Source organism: Myripristis murdjan, chromosome 21, assembly GCF_902150065.1.
Source record: "Myripristis murdjan chromosome 21, fMyrMur1.1, whole genome shotgun sequence".
NCBI lineage: Eukaryota > Metazoa > Chordata > Actinopteri > Holocentriformes > Holocentridae > Myripristis > Myripristis murdjan.
In genome coordinates this window covers 17287952-17310707 of record NC_044000.1, presented here as the reverse complement: position 1 = coordinate 17310707, position 22756 = coordinate 17287952, and the positions used below count along the sequence as shown (strand labels likewise).

General features: G+C 41.7%; 1 protein-coding gene across 1 annotated transcript; it reads left to right on the top strand.

The window, feature by feature from the left end:
• The first annotated feature begins 692 nt into the window (after positions 1-692).
• On the top strand, positions 693-13469 carry rap2aa (RAP2A, member of RAS oncogene family a). Its single transcript, XM_030081139.1, has 2 exons — positions 693-1653; positions 11656-13469. The coding sequence occupies exons 1-2, from the start codon at positions 1340-1342 to the stop codon at positions 11891-11893; spliced, it is 552 nt and encodes a 183-aa protein (XP_029936999.1). The 5' UTR covers positions 693-1339; the 3' UTR covers positions 11894-13469.
• The last annotated feature ends 9287 nt before the right edge of the window (positions 13470-22756 follow it).

Below are 22756 nucleotides of genomic sequence, written 5' to 3'. Positions count from 1 at the left end.
CTTGAAAAAGTATGACTTTTTATATTCTGCTGTTCAAAGGACACATCTAACTCATTCAAGCTCATTCACAGTTAGTTCATGTTGACAGTTTTGCATGGCAATTATTGATGAACATCAGCTACAGTCATTTTGGTTGGTAGGCTTGAGTGAATTTGCCTCTGGCTTATACAAGAAAATATTTATAAAACTGCACCATAAGTTTGATTTTATGAGATTTCTTCAGTCATTAGCCTGCTGGGGACTTTCACCACATGTGTTCACGACATAAAGTGAAATTGAACAGTGTGTCAAACGGCCAGCAGCTGCGGCCTATATCGGTATAAATCAATAGATGATGCTGCATGTCTCTGTCTCAAGCTTGGAAGTCTAAGCAGCTTTTGTACAGCACTCACAAATTTGGACAGCAGCAACTAGCTGCAGCGTTGCCATAGCAACAGCATCCGGCGCACTTTCCTCCTCTTGGATACACATCCTCAAGCTGCCGCTGTGATTGGATGAGCGCCTCTTGGATGTCACTGGGGCAACCGAATGATGGGAATTTTAACACATGAACGGAAATGTAACCACTGAATTTCACTGGCTCCCTCCGTGTGGCATTCACACAGTCGTCAGTGAGGCTGAGGGCGAGCGGAGGCTGCCATTGGGCCGCTCGCACATCTCTCCAGCGAGGGAGGATCCGCTGGCTTTTTTCCTTGGTACGGGAGCCGAGTGGGGACTGGCTGGTTACGCAGCGGCTGTGGGTCTCCACCCGAGAGTATGGCGGCTAGGATTGTATTGGTGAGCGAATAAGGAACGAAGACATGCCAGAGATGGTGAAAAAGAAACAAAGAGACGCAAGTTGTTTTCTGAAGTGTCGCAATAGTAGTAGTTTATTTTGTTTTTCTTAGGCAGCCTCCAGACTGCACGTTTGCGCCTGCAATCCATTCTAGGGTTAGCCCAGCATTTTTTCCAATGTCTTCGATGGAGCAAGTTTGTTTTTTTATGATGCATAGAAGGGTGAGCTAAGCAGATGAAAACCCGCACGGTCCACCACATCGGGCGATATTTTATTCCTCCTTGTGCACATTGTGGAAAATCGCACTCCTCGGATGCACGTATAGTTATCAATGTCTGGCCTGCGTGGGGGAATTTCTACAATGAAATCCATCTTAGGGCACCGAGTCTTTGTGCTCTGCCATAGCTGAGCAGCGGCGAGCAAGATTGTATTATTGACACCCGTTCAAAATGGGACACGAATGGTGAATGTAATTCGTGCGGAGATATTTTAGTTCGTTTCAATGACGCGCGGAGATTGATACCTTTCGGCAATCTCTTCATTTAATCCACTAGCAAGGGAGCAATGCGCGAGTATAAAGTGGTGGTCCTGGGCAGCGGAGGGGTCGGGAAATCCGCCCTCACTGTGCAGTTTGTCACCGGGACGTTCATTGAGAAGTACGACCCTACCATAGAGGATTTTTACCGCAAGGAGATCGAGGTAGACTCCTCACCCTCGGTTTTGGAGATCCTTGACACTGCCGGTACCGAGCAGTTCGCTTCCATGCGGGACCTTTACATCAAAAACGGTCAAGGATTCATACTGGTCTACAGCCTTGTCAACCAGCAAAGCTTCCAAGACATAAAACCGATGAGGGACCAGATCATAAGAGTGAAAAGGTTGGTAAGATGATGCAAAAGCACAAGAATAATGCCCACATTGTTCAGTGGCTCAGTATGGATGTATGTTATGTTAGATCTCACATAGGCTGGCCTACAGGCCCTGTAGTTTGAGGATGGGCCTAGGCCTAGTCTAAAAACTGCTTCAGTGGAGATGGTGTGTGCACCTTCTGGACAGACTACAGTACAACAGCACATGTCTGTTCTATTTTGGTGTACCTGGGCTCACCCATATTGTTTGAACTCCTGGGTAAGCCAAAAATGCCCTGGTACTGCAGTCCCAGCACCTCTAAAGTTTATCAGTAGCTGATCTCTAAGTGTGCCTCTGCTGTATACTTTAATGTAAGCAGTTAGTATTGCCATTTTCTAATAGTAATGTGTCATAAGTGTATAACGCCAGTCTATCATGGACCAGTCTTTCCTGTAGAGATAGTATATGTTGCCTGTAATCTTCAATACTTCTGTCTCTTGCATGGACTGTCCACTGTGCTGGATGCTGCAACCCCTGTGAAACACACAACCGGGAATACCCAAGAAACAGTGCAACAGGGGCTCCGCAGAGGCCCGCTTCACGGCGACAGCCCTCAAAAACACAACTAGAGCAGTGTAGGGGTTTGGAGCTGCTAAATATGTGGGGAGGAAAAGCACAGTGCCGTGAGGCCGGTTTCTGCAGAGGAGAAGCCATGTTTTTAATTAACAAGCACAAGCTGTTTGGGAAGAGCGGCACGGTCCGAGCAGGAGTCAAGTGTGACAGTGTGTGATGTCTGGGCGCTGTTAGAGAGATGATCCAGATATGAGGTCACCACTGGGGGCTGCTGATTGATACATGGTAGAGGTTAACTGAGGCTGCTTGATTGTCCCGCCGTGTTATTGGTATTCCCAAGCCTACACACACATACACTGATGAGAGAAACACAGGGAGAGATGACATGAGGTGATGATGACGTTAATCAACCGTTTTGGACTGACAGCCTAAATAGACAACAGTGCTGATGCTTAAATTATGGGTGACTGTCTCTACTGTGTGCGTCAGCCCGGCTCTTATGTTTTGGGGGATCCTGGAGAATTCGTGATGTGTAGTGGAGAGGCAGCATGCACTGGGCTGTGACAGTGTGGGTTCATCACTCATTCTAGGTGTCAGTGAATGTGCCACAGTGAATGTACGGAGTCTAATGCGTTCCAGAGAGACGAGACTCCCCTCTGAGAAAGCTCTCAGCGAAGAAGCACATTTACAGCAGAGTAACTGCATCACTTCAAAAAACAGGGCTTATGCTGGTTATCAGTGTAGCTGATTATTTTAGATTGCACATTACCTGCATAATGGCTCAGCATAAAGGCAATACAGTCCTGTAATATTCTAGTGTTATCAACCTATTACTGTTAGCAGCTGTGGCTAATTTCCATTATGTGCTCACCTGAAAATGAAACCGCTTCATATAAGAAGTTTAAAGGCCTTTATTTATTTATTTAGCTATTTTTTTCTTGGTTACCCAAAGTGTTTGTCAGTAATTGATTTTAGCATTGTTCAAATGGGCTTTATAAACATTCACATAAATCTATGGCTCTGCCTGAAAGAATGAGGTCAGCATGTGTTTCCCCCACATGAGTAAGGATGGGGAAATGTATGTGAGAATCCAAGTCTACTATTGTGTGTGTGTGTGTGTGTGTGTGTGTGTGTGTGTGTGTGTGTGTACATGTATTTATGTGCACCCACACACCAGGTGCGGGCAAGCTGTTATGTGTGATTCCACCCTTAACACAGAGTCTGGTGTTATTCCCTATAGTCACAGAGGATACGTTTATTTTCTGGAGCACAAAAACAACAAAAAATCTCCCCAGAACACACCAGACTCCTACAATACTTCACCTCAGAGTCCCCTATCAACTTCTGGAGCTTCATGGACTCACATAGCCTTCTTAGAGAGATAATACTCTAAATGTTTGTGTTTATAATAATGGAAGTAGGCTACTTTTAATAAGGCATGGCATTCATAGTCTTATTCATTTTTGATAATAGCTGTGATCAATAAGCTATTCTTCTCCAGAGTTTGTTTTGAATGTACAGTACAAGAATCCTATTTTCTTGGGTTAGACAGAGAATTTATGTTTGCTACAGTAAATGGTTGTAGGAAAAAACACGAATTAAAGGACTTGGTATCAACAGACCAGAGCATCCGTTAGTGTAAAGCACAGTTGACCTCACTTGCCACTAGCCTAGCAACAAAGACCATTCTGTATAAAAAATATGTTCAAGATCAGGAAAACCTTGCCTCACAATATGCATGCTCCCACATACAGTAGCCTAGGTCTAAACACTACAGCTGTATGCTTGCAGCATTGTTGTCAAAATGCTACAAATAGAATTTTATGTTATTCTAAGCTTCTGTTGGCAGCAGTCATATGAGGTGACTGGGCTTTTTGTTGTTGTTGTTGCTGAGAGGTTGAAGTAAATGGATATGGTGACGTCCCCACATGCCCCCACCATTTACAAAGAACCACAAGCAAACACCCATGGAAGTAGTAGTCTAAATGCCACAGTTGTTTATCCATTTCCTTTGTCAGTTGCTGCTTGTTTTTCATAAGGAGCTGGCTTGGCTGACTTTCAAACACATATTCCTAAACGCATTTTGGATGGCCTGTTATCAATAGAGGCATGCTTGTTATTCCGGTACACTGTTGCGGTCTCCAGCTGCATGTAAAACGTAGCTACAGCTGGAGTGAAATAAGTTCAGGCATGTTCACCAGGAGATGTTGAAAGGCATTCTGGGAAATGTAGGAAATCGAGAAATTGAGGAAAAATGGGTGCAAGAAAAATGAAAATTACAGAATAAATCCTGGAATGTACTGAGCATTAGAAAAGATGATAGTATAGGATAGGAGTATCCAAGGGTGGATTTTAACACATTATTTCTCAAGTGCTAAGTCGCTTGCAGAACTTGGAATGTATCTGTTTCTCCAGCAGAGACAAAGTGCCTCTGATTTCGGTCATATATGAGTCAAAAAAAGCAGCCAGGACTGTGTTGTAGGTCATACCGTTGTCAGAGCGTCTTTAGCCTCTCCACAGCTCCTCGCTGCCAAAACACCGGTGCCCCGGCTTGGCCACATCGCCACCCGCTCAGGTCAGAGACGCTGCTGTGTGTCGCTCTCACTCTGAACCCTGTCAGCATCTATCAGTGCCTGCTGCTAGTGGCACAGGCAGGCATTAGCACAGAGGCCATGGGTGCAGATGATTACACCCTGGCCTGCCCCTGCCCACTGGGGACCTCATCACTCCTCACTTCAGCAACAGTTAACTGTACACAAGAGACGCATTCTGATCAGTGGCCCGATACGTGACAATGCATCCAAATAGCTTCGCCATAGGACGAGGACAGCCAAGAAAGAACAGGTAGAGAAATGGGCCACCAGGTGAAGCCCTCTTTCCTTCAAACCCCACTGGACTGTCTGTTGTTTAGGCTCACCAGTCACCAGTTACCATTACAGGTCTTGTTCATGTGCCAACTGGGTAAAAGGATCCTGACTGCTGAATGGAGAAGCAGCAGTGTCCTGGTTCCTCCAAAAAGATCCTTTTCATCTATATTCTAATTTGTTGTGAAAGCTGGGATAAAGAACAGGGCCAGAGTTCAGAGCTGATTTCTTCATTTAGTTGACATGGCTTTGAAAATCAAGTGGTATATTGAGCATCCAAGGGGGAAAAACACTTAAAAGCATAGCCAATTCATAATTTACAGAGTTCATGCTTGCGTATCGTTGTTTCAGTGATGCTTTGGGCCTTTATGAGTCCCACTGATGCTGCGAAAGAAGTGGTTATTATTAATTATTATCATCATGCATGGTTCTGTGTCATGAAGCCCGTCCTGATGCTCCAAGTGAGAATTGAAGGTGTAAGGATAATAATGGCACAATGGGCATTGTGGTTAAATAGTCCTAGCCAGATAGTGACATTATGCCACTGAACTCTTAGTAGAAAAGCCCGTCACAAATTGAAGAAGACTTTTAAGCTGTTGCCATGGATAATAATGAGGGAGAAAAAACAGCAAGTAATTATGAAAACCACTAGGCAACAAGCTGTCCATCTCATTTATAGCTCTTTTGTTGTTTACTAAGTCATAAATGAGTATAAAATCTGCTCATAAAAATCCCCGAAAGAACGGGTTTCCATGTATGCCCAGGAAAAAGTTTGATTGGCCCATAAAAAAATCTAATAAAATGAATAAAAAAATAAATAAATAAACTAAACTAGGTTGTCATCCATTGAATATTTATAATAAAGTGAAATGTCATATATTTGTGATTCCTAAGCCCCCTATGGAGAGTTATGTTCTCCATAACGGTAGTGTTGATAGTGGTAGTGATCACACAATATTCTCAGTGCAGTGAATATGTTTCAGAGCTCAGGGGAGACAGGATGAACCTGAATGTGTCACTTGGGCTATTTAGTTCTGTTTACAAAACTTATGAATTAGGCTAAAAACTTATTCCTCTCCTTTTCCTTTTACCTCTTTGCCATGGTAATCTAATTTCAGATACAGTGTCACTTTGCATTTCAGATTTTTGGTCTTGTACTTTGTAAGATGAGGAATTTGTCTCTGAAAGCATAATTACCCCCAGGGAGCCACTAGTGTACTGTATTATGGCTGTAACACATTGGATCCGGGAGAGACTAGCCTATACTGTCTGTCAAGCACACTACTCATGTATCCTCTCTACTCGGATATTTTTTGGACAGTATCTCCATCATCTGCAAATAGCATCGAGAACTTTGAAGGAAAGGTGAAGGAGAGAATTCATTTTCACTACCTTGACAGTATAGAGAGAATCCAAGAGAGACCTTTTCAGGGAGCATCAAGTATTATCCCAGCTGTTGTCTTTTTCTTTTTTCTTTCTCGCTTACTCATTCTCCTGAAAAACAGAATTCTCTTTGGCCCAATCCCGTTGGGCTTCGCATCCTTTCTGCGCTCAGGAGCCACGCTCGCTGCCGTGGCCTGTTTTCAAAAGGCTTTCCAGAAAATCCATCCTTGATGAAATCTGCCCTGGCCTGACACTGTGCTGTAGTAGAGGAGCTTATTACCCCTCTCTGACTCAGCTGATTCTCTCCACTGACTCAGCTGTAGACCCTCCTCAAAAAGGGCCGTGGGGAGGAGACCGAGCACCAGGCCTGGCCTCATCCTTCCCCACTTAGGCTTGAGCAAGATGAATCCAGAAACTCTTGGACCACCGGGTCCCGCCCTCTGTCAGCAAGGCCTATATCAGTTGATGCATCATGCATTATAGATAAGGTGTGTCTGGGAGAGCTGGAATGGGCGTTTGCAGGCAGAGTGCTCCTAGTACATGCATAGTCAGACTCACGAGCTGTAGGCTAAAACATGCCATGTTGTTTGCACTAGGTCTGCCTTCAGTGTTGATGCTTACTTTCCCTAAAATCCTTTGTGATGCAGTTAACATGGGTGCCTGAACCACATCATAGGCAGGGCTGGACGATGTGGAAAAAAATCAAGTATCACTATAATATCTTTGTGCGAATACCTCGATATCGACATTGTGATGATATTAGAGAAAACTATTTGTGGTTCCATAAGATATTTGCGCACAAGAGATTTTCGATAAATAGCCTAATAATTAGTAATGTGGATATGACGTCCAAGCAGGTAGAGGCAAATGATAAAACAGTTAGAATAGCCGAATCTTTTCAGAAAATTGCCTTCTTTTACTGTGATGCAGCCTTTAAAACCTGGAAAGGACAACACTCATGCACATAGCACCTTATGATATCCTAAATTCCTATAGTCTCATATCACAGTATTGAAATAATATTGTTGTATCGCCCGGCCATAATTATGGATGTAGCCCCCCTCAACCCCACTATTAGTTCTGTGTGATGGCACAGCCTTGCCTCCTTGCATCATCCACTGGCCCAGTCGTAGCGTGGTCAGTGGCCCCCATGCTGCTGCCCTGGGAGCCTTGGTATCCGTGGCAGCCACCCTCTCACACCTCCTGGGATTGCAGGTTTCCCCCCTCTGTTATTATGGCTATTTATAGACCCTCTCCTTTGCTACCAGATGACAAGTTCTTTTTTCCTTGAGCTGCCTTCCTCTTGCGATAAGGCGTGAGTTAGCAGCACAGCTAATGCAAGAACCACCGTTTCTGCACAAAGAAAAACAGAAGGGAGTATGATCTGGTTTTATTGGGCTGCCTCTTTCAAATCCTTCCCATTCTTAAAGACATATATCATGATTATCGCCTGTTTCTTTTGATTTGATTTCTGAGGTATGACATGCGTGTAGCTGTGACTGGGAGTGGATAAAATCATCTATTGTTATATCTTTGACCACATAAATACCTTAATATTGTGACAATATGGTAGGGATGATTGTTAGGGCTTATTTACACATAAATGATCATTAGTGATGTGGGTATGATGACCAGGCAGGTAGAGGCAAATAATAAAATAGCTAGAACAGTCTGGTAAGTTCAGAAAATGACTACAATTAAATTCCTTTACTGCAGTGCAGCCTATAAAACCAAGAAAAGACAATGCCTGTGCCTTAATAAAATATTATGATATGCAAAATCCCACATGATATCTAGCCTCATCACACGATATTGATATAATATCAATATATTGCCTAGCTCTACATGATAATTGGCTGTTTATATGGTCATTAGTGGATCAGAAATGTAATTCCATTGAAGCTCCCTCTGGGTCTTACAGAAAAGCAACACTCTGGGCAGAACAGTAATAATTGGCTTTTTTTTTCTCAGTTTTGGAGCTTGCATACCATGTAGAATATATTCATAGAGCTAAAGCACTTGCCTTAGTGTATTGTGGTTTCTCTGGAAAATGCCTTTTTATAACCAAGTCACATTTGGGGCAGGAGAGGCAGAAATGGGAACTGGCATGAGGTATCATGTGATACAGCAGATAGTAAGTCTGCCTCATGCCTCCATGTGAGATTTTCACTGGAAGATTTGAGCCCAGCCGCAGCCTTGTTTGGAAAAGAGACGCCCAGATCTTGACCACCATAACCCCACCTAAACGCTGTGCCCCCTCTGGCTTCTCCTAAATGGGCACAGCCACAAAAGGAGGAGTTTTGCCTTTCAATCTGCACATCCACAACTGTGATTAGGGTTTTTCATTTAAAGCAGGAAAGGGAACGGAATATAAGCTTGTAAGCAAAGACTGGCTGCTGCCACGGAGATGTGGTCCAAAATACTGAACTGAAATCATGGCCTTGAATTTTTTTTTTTTTTTTTTTTTTTTTTTTTTTGAAGTTAGGAATGCAGTGAATGAGATCTAGGTACTGTACTCTGAATGTCAATGTTGAGAAGCATAGGCTGTAGTTTCTCACGCAAGTTGCCTCTGAGCTAGTAGAACACTGTCACACTCGCAGTCACACACGCACACAGACCTCTGAAATGGTCCCTTAAATCCCAGTAGTTCTTCTCGGCTGGTGAGCAGATCATGGGAACAGGATAGCTGAGAATAAAGTTCACTCTGGATAATGTATTCATGAGTAGATCAAAGTCAGCTCCTTATTCTCAGCAAGTTTAAGCTTATTTAATGGTGAAACCTGCAGCCCCTGGCCTCTGAAAGACGCTCAGGCTCCACGACTTAGGAAAGTATTACAGTTGCTTATTCTGCATTCTCTCCATCTCTCCAGCATTAGTCATTTCCTTGTATACCTGTTACCATAGCAATCAAGGATGAGGGTGTGTTTTTTTTTTTTTCCCCCGTCAAATAAACATAAATAATTTAGGGGGATGAATATTTCATGGAGCGAGGGCAACATTTGAACACTAATAAAACTGAAGGGCGTCTGAGAGCATGACTTTTGTGTGATCTGTCTATGTTGCTCAGTGGCAGGAGCAAAGACATGTCAGGCCAGGGTTCAGGGTGATGATGTCACTGGTTCAAACGATGTGTGCAAGAGACAGGGTGAGCTCTCATGCCAGCCTCACCTGCAGATAAGGATGAAAGAAACAGCAATCTGCCTTTTCACCAAATGATGTGAATACATTAGATCAGATATTTCTGTGATGTTTTTGATCTTTGTGATTTCTTTTGATGTGTTGAAAATATCGGCGCCAAATGCCTTGGAGGCACACCGATTTTCCAAGTGTGACACTGATGTGCTGGTGGAACTGCGCAGGACCCGACCTTCTTAATAAGTATAGTAGCCTATTTAATGTTACTGCCCGCCTGTTCTGGCTCTCCAGTAAGGAGTCCAGTTCCACAGTGGCATTCATTGCTCAAACAGCATGGCAGGAAGTTCAAAGCTCAAAGGATTATGGCTACTTCCTGCCCTCAGGGGGCTGGGGCTATATTGCTGATTTCCTCTTTACTGCTGGGTCAAGCAGTACACTTGGTACTGTGTCGTGTGAATATACCCCGGCACATGTGGGGTGAAGGAGGCCATGGTGGCTCAGTGGCACTGTTGCCTCACAGCAAGGAGTTTTCATGTTCTCTCGTAGGTTTTCAGTGCTCTGGTTTCCCTCCCACAGTCTAACGACGTGCAGGTCAGGTAGACTGGACTCTCAGTTGTCCTTAGAGGTGAATTAGAGTCTGAGTAGTAGTCTGTCTATCTATTGAAGTGATCCTTAAGAATCCCGCCTATGTATTTCCTGTTCCCGGTGAAGCTCCGGTTCTTGCGACAGGGACGGATTTATCAGACCAAGCTGAACTATCAATTTAGCAGACCAAACACAACTATCAATTTAACAGGCCAAGCTGAACTATCACTTTTAAATCTGCAGCTGATTGGTAAAATGTCCAGGGTGGTCTGTTGTTTCCAGGCTGCTGCACCATCACAGGTCCATCAGGTTTTTCAGATGGCTGTATTTCAGTGTAACCCGCTGAAGAGAATGTACAGAACTAAATTCATGTTTTTTACCGGAGATGTTACAACAATCAGTACTTGGGTAACATGTCAATACCTTCATTTGAAAACAATTTGGATACTAGTGTTTTCAGTCATTTCAACAAGTGCTTGATTCCTCACTCTGTAACTGGCTGCATATAACGGCTGTGTTGTGTTGTAGCCATTGAACGATAGCGAATGCTTACAGAATTATGGTCACATCAGTTCCTGACCGACAGCACTCCTCCTTAACGTTCCTGGCTCTGAGATTTTAGTGTCACCCCTCGAACATGGCCAAGATTGAGCTCCAGGAACAGTGTCATAGGCTTTGGAAACAATACTGAACCGGTGAAAAGGTTTCATACATTTCATACAGTTTCTCTAATTTTAAATTAGCATTTTGTTGAGGTGCTGTTTTCTCTACTTGAAGGCTGCAGGCCAATGCTACACTTGTAAATCAGTGCTCTTATTCCAGTGTAACCTATATGTGTAAAGGCCGACTATGCAGTTTCAAAATGGGAGGGCGCACCACTTTGTTTACTAATGTTAAGGATAAAGCTGAGGAAGGATAAAATCCCTCAGGCTCATGCCAAGACTAATTATTCACAGACTTCATGTAACACTTTTACTGAAGGTATCAGTCTGGATAATTATGTTTCAATGGTAAGTGTACACCAAAACATGCACAGTGAAGCAAAATGCTCATATTTTGGGTTATGGTAGGGTAAAAGAGTCGTCCTGAAGTATTTCTAAGTTCTGTTCTTTTGGGAACTGAGTGGCATTCATCATTGTTAACCACATCATAACAAAGCGGGGTGCACTCCCCTTTGAAACTGCATGGTCTGCCTTTAAATATTTCAAACATTAAGTTTCAATTTGTTTGTTGGTATTGGTTTTGGAGTTAAGTCCCAAAATACTCTTCTCGTGACACATCTAGTTTGCAAGTTGTGATGATAGGATCTTGGTGTGAAATGACAAATAAGCTTTTATACTGCGGTGCAGTTGATACCTCTTGTAGCATTAAGCATGCATCAACACTAAATCCCGGAAAGGTAATTGACAATCCTCTACGCAGTTTGTATCTCTGAGTTCCATGCGTGTGTCTGTCGCTGATATCTGTGTGTGTCTTTGCGTCTGATCTCAGGTATGAGAAGGTTCCAGTGATCCTGGTGGGGAACAAGGTCGACCTGGAGAGCGAGAGGGAGGTGTCGTCCAGCGAGGGACAGGCCCTGGCCGAGGAGTGGGGCTGCCCTTTCATGGAGACCTCGGCCAAGAGCAAAACCATGGTAGACGAACTGTTCGCTGAGATCGTTCGGCAGATGGACTACGCTGCCCAGCCAGACAAGGATGACCCCTGCTGCTCCTCTTGCAATATACAATAGCCCCAGGGCCTACAGGAACAGGCCAGACAAGAAGTCTACTTAGAGGAAGTTAACTCCGACTTGCAACAGAGAAATATACACATAGACACACACGCACACGCACTCAGACATACACACAACAATTAATTGAAAGATTAACAGACTCATGGTTGAACGTGTTGGATTTTAACTCTTTGGAGCATAAAATCAGTCATGAAATAATTAATAATAATGACATGTCAATAATGAATAGATTTTGAATGAGGAATGCCAGGAATTTGCCGCAAGAGAAATTGACAAACAACAACAAGGAACGTGCACTCGCCTTATGTTACTCTTGTTTTTGTCGTTTTGGTTTGGTTTTATCTTTTGGGTGTGAAAAAGGAAAAAAAAATCTTGACTCATCGTCAGCACAGAATTACTGAACAGGATTTTTACTGTTTAGGTTGTTCTACTGTCTGCTTTAGTAATTTTTTTTTTTTTTCATTTTGTTTGTATTATTCCATTTCACACAGCACATCTAGATGCATTTTCTGTTACCATGACTGAGTTGAAAATAGCTACTGTACACAAAACCCAAAAGCAGATCCCCGGGATCCACTTGTGTTAAACGTTGATGAGTAACTGATTTGTGTACAAGGTTTCTCTCAGCTTATGTTTTTTGTCTAGTGGTCAGCAGGAAGTTTTTGTACTCATTACAGGCAGAACCAAAGAGGTGACTTGAAAGCACCTCCATTTTCTTTCTTTCTTTCTTTCTTTCTTTTTTTTTTCCTTTCCCGGTTGTTTAGAGCAATTGAAAGAAAATGGTGGAGAAGTCAGTGTCTTTCTTGAAACATTGGTGCAGTCATCTCTTTCCTATTTTCTCGTTTTGGAGATCTAATAGTAAGCGTAGCAGAGTCTTTCACATATCGTGTGATGTTTTGTTTTCCTTTCTGAAAGGCTCCGACAGCAGATTGCTGTATAGTAATATAAGTAACTGCTTCATCCTAATGGAACATGGAGTCCATCTCTCAGTGTTTGAATATCTCTACAGACGATCTCTCAAAACTGTCCTCTTTTCAGGAATGGGTGACATTTAAAGTGAAGACGCAAAACATTTGTTATACTTTACATTTCTTTTCTCCTCCGGTATTGAAATGAAATGGGGTGCTAAGATTTTCAACATCCCATTCCCATTCTTTATGTATTCAGAGTATTCAAATTCATAGTAACAAATAGTAACGATGATGGCGATGATAACAAGAATAATTAATGGTAGTGTAAATATTTTGTATTGAAAGTGCCAGCTCCTATGAAGACACTGACTCAACACATGTGGAATTGTCAACTGTATGCATGGCTAGTAAAAAAAAGGACTTTTATTGTTTGAGATTAATATAGGCTGTGGAAATGTGCAAACCAAACACATACACATCTGGATCTGGACACTGTCTCAACTGTACATCTATGTTGCCACGGGAACCAGACTTTCCCCGTGTTGCCATTTTCATTGTTGATTTTATATTTTTTTATGTGACCATTGACTCTTTATTCCCTCCCTCAATGGTGACACTGTTTCATTTGACACCTAAACAATAAAAGTGCGTTTAACACTCGACTGAGACTACCAAGTTTAAATGACAGCGTTATTCTGTGAAGTGAATGGGCTGACACACTCAAAGGCAGGCTCGCCTCACAATTGCTCTGGGAGAGTTATTTTAAGAGGACAATGCGTCTTTTCTAAAGCGTTTTTTTCCCCACTTGTAATTCCAAATAACAGATGAATCTTTTGTTTTGTTTGAATATGAATCACTCCTTGATTGCCCCTAACTGAATGGTGCACAGTTTGATGATTGTTGTTGCAAGCTGGCCTTGGGATTTGTGTTGATGTTTCTTAATAATAGCTATTAGGAGAGCTTCAAAACTGCTTGACTATGGGCACATCTGTTTACCAGTTGCCAGGCTTAATGCAAGACAATAACATCACTTTTCGACTTATTTTCCAGCCTGCATTTTCAGCTGTTTATAATCAATGTGTGTTTATTCGAAGGGCAACGTCTCGATCAAAACAAATCAGGAGCGGCCGTGTCTACAGACTCCACTAAAATGTCTCGTCAGTTTTTAAGACAACAGTTTTCCTTGATTGGAGTTAAACACGCCATATCTTTTTTAGTGATGGAGGCACTGGTTCATTTGGCCTAATGAAGCTACTCGATGCTGCCAGTGGGCGTGTAAATTCCCAGTTGTGTGACTATTGATTGGATTGCAGAGCCTTAAAGGACCATAGCACTCCTATTTTAACTTCTCATCAGCACTCCCGATAGTATCTGTTTTAAGTGTGTACAGAATATGCTTTGGTAGCATAAAAGTCAAGGCTAAATGTTCATCTGTTGAAAAAAATGTGAAAAACTGCTTAGAGAAACTTGAAAGTTGTTAGGCATGAGTAGTTTCATTTTATGAATACTTGGCCAGCATGTCATTTTGCCCAAATTCCCGCAAGTCCATTGGAAGACAAGACAAGCAGGTCAACGACAGACTGAAAATTACACCTTTAGAAACAAAGGGAGTGCTTGTAATTGAAGAAATGAAGGAAATGGAACCAAAAACCTCTTTAAGTTTTGAATCAGGAACTCATTTGATATTAAAGGAATATTACAACGTTTTGGGCAAAATACCCTTTTTCTGACTTTCTCAGACTGAGACAAGATGTTGGATACCATTTTCACCTCTGTACGTCCTGTGGTTTGATTCTCATTGGTAACATTTTGTGTTAACTTAGCATAAAGACTTGAAGTCTATGGGAGTCATTAGCCTGGCTCTGTCAAAGTGAAATAAATAAACCTTACAGCAATTCTGAAGCTCCCTTATTTACACAAAGTATCATGTTTGAAATCCTGGAAATAAAAAAAAAAAAAAAAAAAAAAAACAATGAGTCATTTTAGGAGAAGTTAATTTGTGCTGGGTCTTCGTGTACCTTCAGCGGTGTGAGGATCACTGCGATAGACGGAAGGATAAATGTGGTCGGCGTTTCACCATCTAACTTCTCCTTAAGTGACTCATTTTTTTTAAAATCACAAACACACGATACAGTGTGTAAATAAGACTGCTTTGGAGTTGCTGTAAGGTTAAAAGGGTATTTTGCCCACAACATTTGAGTACTCCTTTAATATTCAAATTTTAAATTAATGAAAAAGAATAAAACAGAAATTTTACCGGCTATACTCGTTTGCTAAAGTTTCCTCAGATGGAATTCTCTGTGTGTAGCAACTTTTACGTTTCATGGAGCAGTGTTTCACATTTTTTGAACATAAATGGGAATGAACTGAGGTAAGACAGCCTTGACTTCTAACCTACAAAAGCATATTCTGTACAGACATATGCCACTGATATTTGTGATGGAAATATATGATCATGACTGTTGATAAGAAGTCAAAATAGATGCGACGTTGTCTTTTAAATCTCCACACTTCATCAGACTGTACACGAGGAAGTCAGGGGAATAGCATGCAGTGAAAAACAAATCAAAGCCTAGTCATCTAATATCTGAAGGCTTGTTATAATTCCCATTCAGAATGTCTGACACAGTCATGGTTAATGGTGCACCATGCTTTTGAATGTATGTTGTAATGGGCCTGATGATGAATATCTGTACAATGTTTACAGCGACAGCCATGATAATGACATTCATGTTCTTGTTAAGCAGAAAGGTGATAGAAAGCTTCCTCAGCAAATTAACGGCGATTACTTTGTTTATTTAACATAATGGAATCATGAATAAGGATACTGATAATGTGACCTGGAATATTGCATAGAGGTCCTCTTGTTTGAAGTTGGTTAATGGATTTCAAGCTTTGATTTACATTCAGCAGTCAGCATTGAAAGGATGCTCATGCTATTTGGGTGTGTTGGTGAAATATGCAAAGAACGCTGCTGGTTTGTGCCATGAAAAGCTAAAATTATTTCCTACATAATTCATGTTTGATAAGTCCCTCAGTTTGGGGCAACTTTGATTAAGAATTAATCCCTCATGTCGGAGAGGGTAAGGAACCAAAAATTGAATAGGAAGATGGAAACGCCTTGAAGAGATGATAAAAAAAAAGGCGGGCTCCCTTATGTATTGGCCCTCATTTCTCCTTGGTTTGCCTTCTGGCTAATTTTAGAGATTGTTTTTGAATCACTGATGCAGAGTTGAAGTGGAGGCGCTCTACTGGGGGGAATCACCGGCTAATGGATGGAGGGAGGTGTTGGCGAGCATCTCCTCTGAGACACTTGTCAACATCCACCTTCAGCCACCTGATGTGACTGCTCTTGTGTCTGTGAGGCGGTGAAGACAGGCCGTGCTTTCCCCGTGCAGTCTGTTTGTGCCGTCGAGCTCGCCGAGGTACTTTATCCAGACAGATGAGACAGGGTAGAGGCCTGATGAACCTGATGCCGAGGTCTCAGTGGGGTTCATTAGGAGACAGCCCTCTGGCGTCGCTCACTATTCAGCCGCACCATTTGTGTTTATGGTAGCATATAGCCGGTATGTTTGGCAAGTACACGAGGGCTAATGAGGATGGATTATCAAGTGCTTTACAGCGGTTGTCCTTGTGGTTTCCGTGCAGCTTTCTTCTTCGACTGGTGCATGACAGTGCTATGGGAAAAAAAGGCAGTGTTTGTCGAGGGCAATGTCAAAATTTTTGAGACTGAATTTAAAATGTGCATACTTGTTATGATTCTGTGCTTGTGGGCTAAAAGAGAAACAATTTCTTTGTTATTGAAGCCAGCTCTAAAGTACAACTTCATCAAGCCTGTGATAGAAGCCATAGAGCTATCATTTCAAACATTTAGGTTTAATCTTGAAATGTCAAATTTATGTTGACTTTGATTTAAAAAAAAAATGGACATGCTTTCAAACTGTTACTTTGAATTTAATTTTAAAAGATCACATCTGTTCTCAAAATTCTGCCTTTAATCGCAATGTTTTGACTTTAATATTATACATATTATTTCATTACAGCTCTATTAGCCTTTCATACTGTACACTCCTTGCAAGTTTTGAAAGGTCACTGTGCACTGAAGTTGCCCTTCCCACAAGCCCTTTCACCACAAGAATGACTTTCAAAGAATGCCAAGTAGCTAGACGAGAGGTTAAATTCTCTGTTGAGAACAGGCTTGAAACAAAAAAATAAAAAAAAACCTGCTTGAAAACAACCCCCCCTGAGCTTGCGAGCGTAGGTGTATGAATTAAATAGGAGCTGACTCATGGTTACCTGTTCTCAGTGCCGTAGGCTGGCGACTGGGAGGCACAAGCGTCGCAGCTGTGACACCGTGTGCCGTGTTTGTTCCAGCTGAGATCCTCCACATCAGTATGTCAAATGTCAAGATGAAGAGGAGAACTGCATGAGTCACGCCACCCACCCCCAGCTCTCCACCCTCCAACCCAACCAGTCAGCAGCCCCGTCGCTGGGGTAACAGCAGCCTGTAAAAAAAAAATAAATAAAGGCAACGTCTCTCCTGTGGACTTGTTCAGCAGGAAGCCGAAGTTCATGAGGCTGTCATCCCAAGGAGAAGAGGAACATCCCCCCGCCCTCCCAGGAGCTGGAGAGATGAAGGAGATTCCAATGTACAGACCGCACAAAGGAGCCTTTAAGTTGAATTAATCCTTGCACTGATCAGTGGAGCATTAAAGTCTCAATGTGGTCCTGAAGTCTTAGCCCAGACAAGGGCTGAAATATGTGTTTGAAAATGAGGCTTTTGTACCTAACAGATTTCCAGCCCAGAGGAACCGTGGACATTAACAGGATAAGTTGATGCAGATTTATTGGAAAAATGTTCTTTTTAGGTTGCGCCCTAAGCAAAGAACCACATATTGTTTCAAGGAACAGTTCACCAAAAAGATAAAAAGAAAAAGAAAAAAGAAGATATTTTACCACATAACCTTTGTGCAATCTGTCCATCTAGATAGTTTCTGTGTGATTTGGTGTAGTTTCCATTCTGTTTCCTGGCATCGTAATACAGTGCAGCTGTATACGTGTTTATTTCCTGCCAAAGAACCCTTGCGAACTGTATCCATCCACTGTGAATTTGTTCTTTTTGAGGGCTAATAGATGTCATTTGCTGGTGTTCTTCAGCAGGAAATAGTTCCCAACATTCCCGATTCCTTTTTTTTTTTTTTTTTTTTCAAAAAATACTGTTGCTGTTGAGTTTTGTGTAGTTTTTATTATTATTATTATCATCATTATTATTATTATTATTATTATTATTATTATTGTTGTTGTTGTTGTTGTTGTTATTATTCATTTTTGAGTTCCACAAATGCATCCGTTATTTGGGGTGAAGCGAGTCGGTCCATGTCTGTCCATGAGACTGGAAACCTTGCCAAATCACACAGAGACTATACAAATGGGTTGACTGCATTAGGAATAAGAGGGAAAATATCTTCTTTTTTTTTATTTGAGGTGAACTATTCCTTTAATATATTCCCATTTCAAGAGTGCATGGCTAACACCAAGGGGGCTTAGCCACCACCAGCTGTAATCCAGGAACTGGGTTAAAATACAGGGGTTCTCCCAGCTTTCTGAATTGCAGTGGATCCACTCTCGTGACTGAACATTGGGATTAGGTTCACAGCTTGAATGTGTGAAAGATTAGAAAGGTTACTCCTTACACTGTACCTCAGGTGGAAGTCACTGCCATCACCGCTGAGCACCCCCACCTCGATCAGCCCACACTCCCAACCCCCCCTGAGGTGCTTCACGCCTTTCATATTGGAAACAATGTTGACGTGTGGGGGGAGAGAGAGCACGCACAGGCCAAACCAGGACTGTCAAGGCCCTAATAACTAGGTGTCATGGCAACCAGATGGCGACACATGAGTTGTCAATTTCACAGTCTAATTTGCAGCTGTAACAGTGGAGTGTGTATGTGTGTGTGTGAGGGATGATCTCGGCAAACAACAGGGAAACATTCCTCCATTGAAACATGTGTTCCTATCATAATCCATGTTGCCATTATCAGAGACACACATTAAAAAATGTGGGGGATTTTCAAGCCGGTCACACAGAGGCTTGAAAATAGAACTGATCCATCTATGCACAGCAATTTCAAGGAATTTCAAGGGAAGTGTACACCTAGATGGCATGTTTTCGAAATGTTTGGTGGCAAATCTGTCTAATAATCAGAGCTTCTTATCCACAGTTTTGTGTGGCTCTTAGTGTGCTTTATTTCCTTCTTTTCATGATTGCGTGAACATTGTGCAGTGATACACATTAGTAATACAGAGCACTAGAAATGAGCCATTCCTTCAGTACTTGGACCATAGATTTAAATCAAAATTGATCTTGTTGATTTAAGTCCTCAAACAAAAATCAGCTAAGAGAACATTTAAGTCCCAGCATCATCATTCTGGGCCGAGGATACAGTGGCAGCTGTCTTCCTGCATCTATCCTGCATTTTGTGAAATCTAGGAATATTATAACACAAAACAGGCTTTTCTCAGTCAACCAGTGGACAGATTTTTCCTCTTCTGATAGCTTAGAATACATTTTACAAGAATCCCTTTCAGTGGTGGAGCCATAACAGGCAGGCAGTTGCATGTATCTGTTTTGTACTTGGAAAACAAAAAACAAAAAAACAAAACTGATGAAATCTGTCTCACAGGCTCCAAGGCCTAAGCTATATCCCTACCATTTGTCTGTATTATGTTGTCCTCTCACATCATGAGCTGGAATACCAAGGCCATGGATTTATATAACAGTTGAAACTGGTTGTCTCCAAAATTCACAACAAACTCTGACTGCATATATTCGTAGGAATGTGAAAATAGGAAATAGGCAAGGCAGCACTTTTTGACTCAAGATTTCCACTGTACCCTGTTTTCATCTGACTTGCGTGTAAATATAGTTGATAAAAAGGGCATCTTTAAAACAACTTAACATGATTTCATGATGGATCAGTAGGGTGTCACAGCCCACATTTGAGTCATGGCCCCCTAGTATAAAGGAAAAGTCCCAGGCAGAGGGCAAATCCAGCTGCACTGAACCTCGCAGGTTTCTGCAAACCAGGTTACTTTATGACTAATTTCCTCCAAAAGTGCTCCCACTATGGCCGGGCATCATTCTTAATAAGTACAGCATGGCGTCACATTTTAGTGTATGATGTGACAGTAAAAGACCGTACAAAGGAATGGGTGGTAAATTGGAGTCAGACAAAATCCCCCATGGTATCTGGAGGGCAACATTTCCAACCAAACCCATTTAAACAGAAATGGGGTAATGATGAAATGAGTGTCATCCATCGACAGCAGTGGTGGGAGGAGAAGCTTGTCTTTGGCAACACTTGTTTTCTTTTCTTTCTTTTCTTTTTCTTTCTTTTTTTTTTTTTAATGCAGCATGTGAGGAGGGACCCCCTGCTGATTCCCTCGTCTTGTGGAGGTGGAGGGCTCGGCAGGAGCTCCACAGTGTTCAGCTCTACGGGGGAAAAAACCTCCCCATTCCTGAGCTTTGAATGGCCTCCCTTTACAAAACAGATTCCCGCCCTCTGCTTGATCAGCTGTAACAATTCCCCACCTCTCTCCCCACTCGCGCATTCCAGGGATGTTTGACTTAGTCGTGTTGCCAGACACCGTCAAGTATCTATTTTGGAATGCTTGCAAGACATAAATTGTCTCTCAACAGACATTATCCTCGCATCTGTTGAATTTACTCAGGAATCCAAAATCAGATTCTAGTATTTATCCCATTAGCTATTATGTGAAAGTCAGACACAGATCATGAACATATAAATGTGATTTACAGGCTCTTCCTGTCCATCCATTGTGTTGTCCTGCCTCACTGATATGTGTGTATATGTATATGTGAAATGTTAATGCATATTGTTGCTTTTTTAACATTAAATTATACAGTATGTTTTAATAGCAACTTCATAATTAATCCAAATACCAAATTTTCATAATTCAAAATGAATTCTTAAGATTGATTAGCTTTGCAATTAAATGTGACTCATCAGCTCGTCTCCTAAGTAAATACAACCTTTTTATCAGTTTATGATGGCAATACGTGCCAGACTTTTTTATTTATGTATAAATATATACACTTAGCTCATGATTTCTTCTTTTTTATACATACATTTTTCAAGTTTTCTTCAGACATGCACAGATATCCCATCAGACATTATAAGGACCTCCACCTCCCAGATATCAACCAGTGGACACAGAAATATAGAGGACCATGTCTTTGGAACAAGTTAACCTCACCACTACAGCTAATATGTACCTTATCATCATTCAAGAGGCATATGAAAATTATACTAATAAGCAAAAAATTAAGGCTCTTAATGATTGTTGAGATGTATAATTTTTTATGTTACAAGTGGTTTTAATTGATCTCTCTACCCTGCCATGGAGTATGTGTTTGATATTTGTTTTTCTTCCCTTCCCCCTCCCTTCATAGTGTAGTATTATTAATATCTACGTAAGGGAGGTATCCTTCAAGCCAATGTTGGCTTCTAGCCTCTCCTGCACAATGTTTTAACTTTTATGATCTATCCTTGTCTTTTTTATGCGCAAATAACCAACTAAATAATGAACTTAATAGGCTTAAAATGTGTGTTTTTTTTTTTTTGTTTGTTTGTTTGTTTGTTTTAAGTGAATTACTTTGGTGTTACATTTTAGAAAACTGAATTCACTTAATTTTCTAACATACTGGTGTGTTGTATTTTTGGCTGCCAAGTCAGTAGATGTCTCAGGTTCATTCAAGGTCTTCAAATCCCAAGATTCACTTTGCCTCCCTCCTTTTGGAAACAATCAAGAGCTGGCATGATGCCTTATGGGAGCTGTAGGAATGATCAAAGAGTGCACCCTCATATCAGAGTTGAGCGTCTATGCAAATGGCAGTGCTGCACTTCTGTAAAAATCATGGCAGTGATTCAACAGACACAAAAATGAGTACATATACAAGCTGCATAAAGTTATTGATTTTGGTCGATTCTCTCTTTAATGCACATCAATTAAAAAACACTGTCATACAGCCAGTGATCTGGGACCCTTCCCCACCCCCACACCCCCTCCCCGGCTTTATCAAAGCAGCACTGATGATAAAATATGAGCAACTGGAGGATTTGCAAATGGGATTCAAACCGAATGGGCGGAATAATTTTTAGTGAGCTAAACCTAGCGACACAGGCAATTAGACTGGAGTTAGTGTGCCGAGCAACTGTGTGTGGAGGTGTGGGGCCAGACTCACTGCAGACTGAGTGACTGGAACAGCGGGGGCTGGAGCAATGCAAAAGTCTAGCTCCAGCTCTAATGACCTGTTATTCAAAGATGGAGGGAAATGGTGACAGGGCAAGAGATGCAACCCATGCTGCAAAGACAAAAATAGAAATGGAATCTCATTTCCATTTTCACACTCATTTTTAAGGTGAACGTTCAGTACACTCTATGGGATTAGCACTGTGCGAAAGGTTTTCAAGATGTGTTTCAGATGCCTGTCAAGTACACATGTTGACTAGACTATTGTGACATTCTGTAAAAATGTTGATGTATCCATAGATGATGTATAGTCACTGGATAACATCAGTCTTCACCTGAATGGTGCACCACACAACCAGGTTGGAGATGTGTAGAAATCCATGCATTTGAAGAGCCGAGATGGCCTCATAAAATCAAGTGCTTAAACAGTAAATCCTATCTGCAGACATAATTGGGAGCCTCTAATAGAAGATCCCTGTTGTGTGTGATTTCCTGTTTGTTCTCCAGTCTGTTGTCATACAGCTTCTGCGGCAGGAGCAGCTGAACAAACAGACTACCCCGTGGGCTCGCTGTACAGCACAGGATTGCCTTTATACAAATGGTCTTGGAATTAATTAGGCAGAATGACATGACATCCTGAAAATGTCAATAAAGTCCAATTTTTTTTTTTTTTT

Bases quoted from the DNA above. Each gene is read 5' to 3' on its own strand.
- rap2aa (XM_030081139.1), top strand. From the start codon at position 1,340: ATGCGCGAGTATAAAGTGGTGGTCCTGGGCAGCGGAGGGGTCGGGAAA. The intron at 1,654-11,655 runs GTTGGTAAGATG...GTCTGATCTCAG, and splicing joins CAGATCATAAGAGTGAAAAG to GTATGAGAAGGTTCCAGTGA.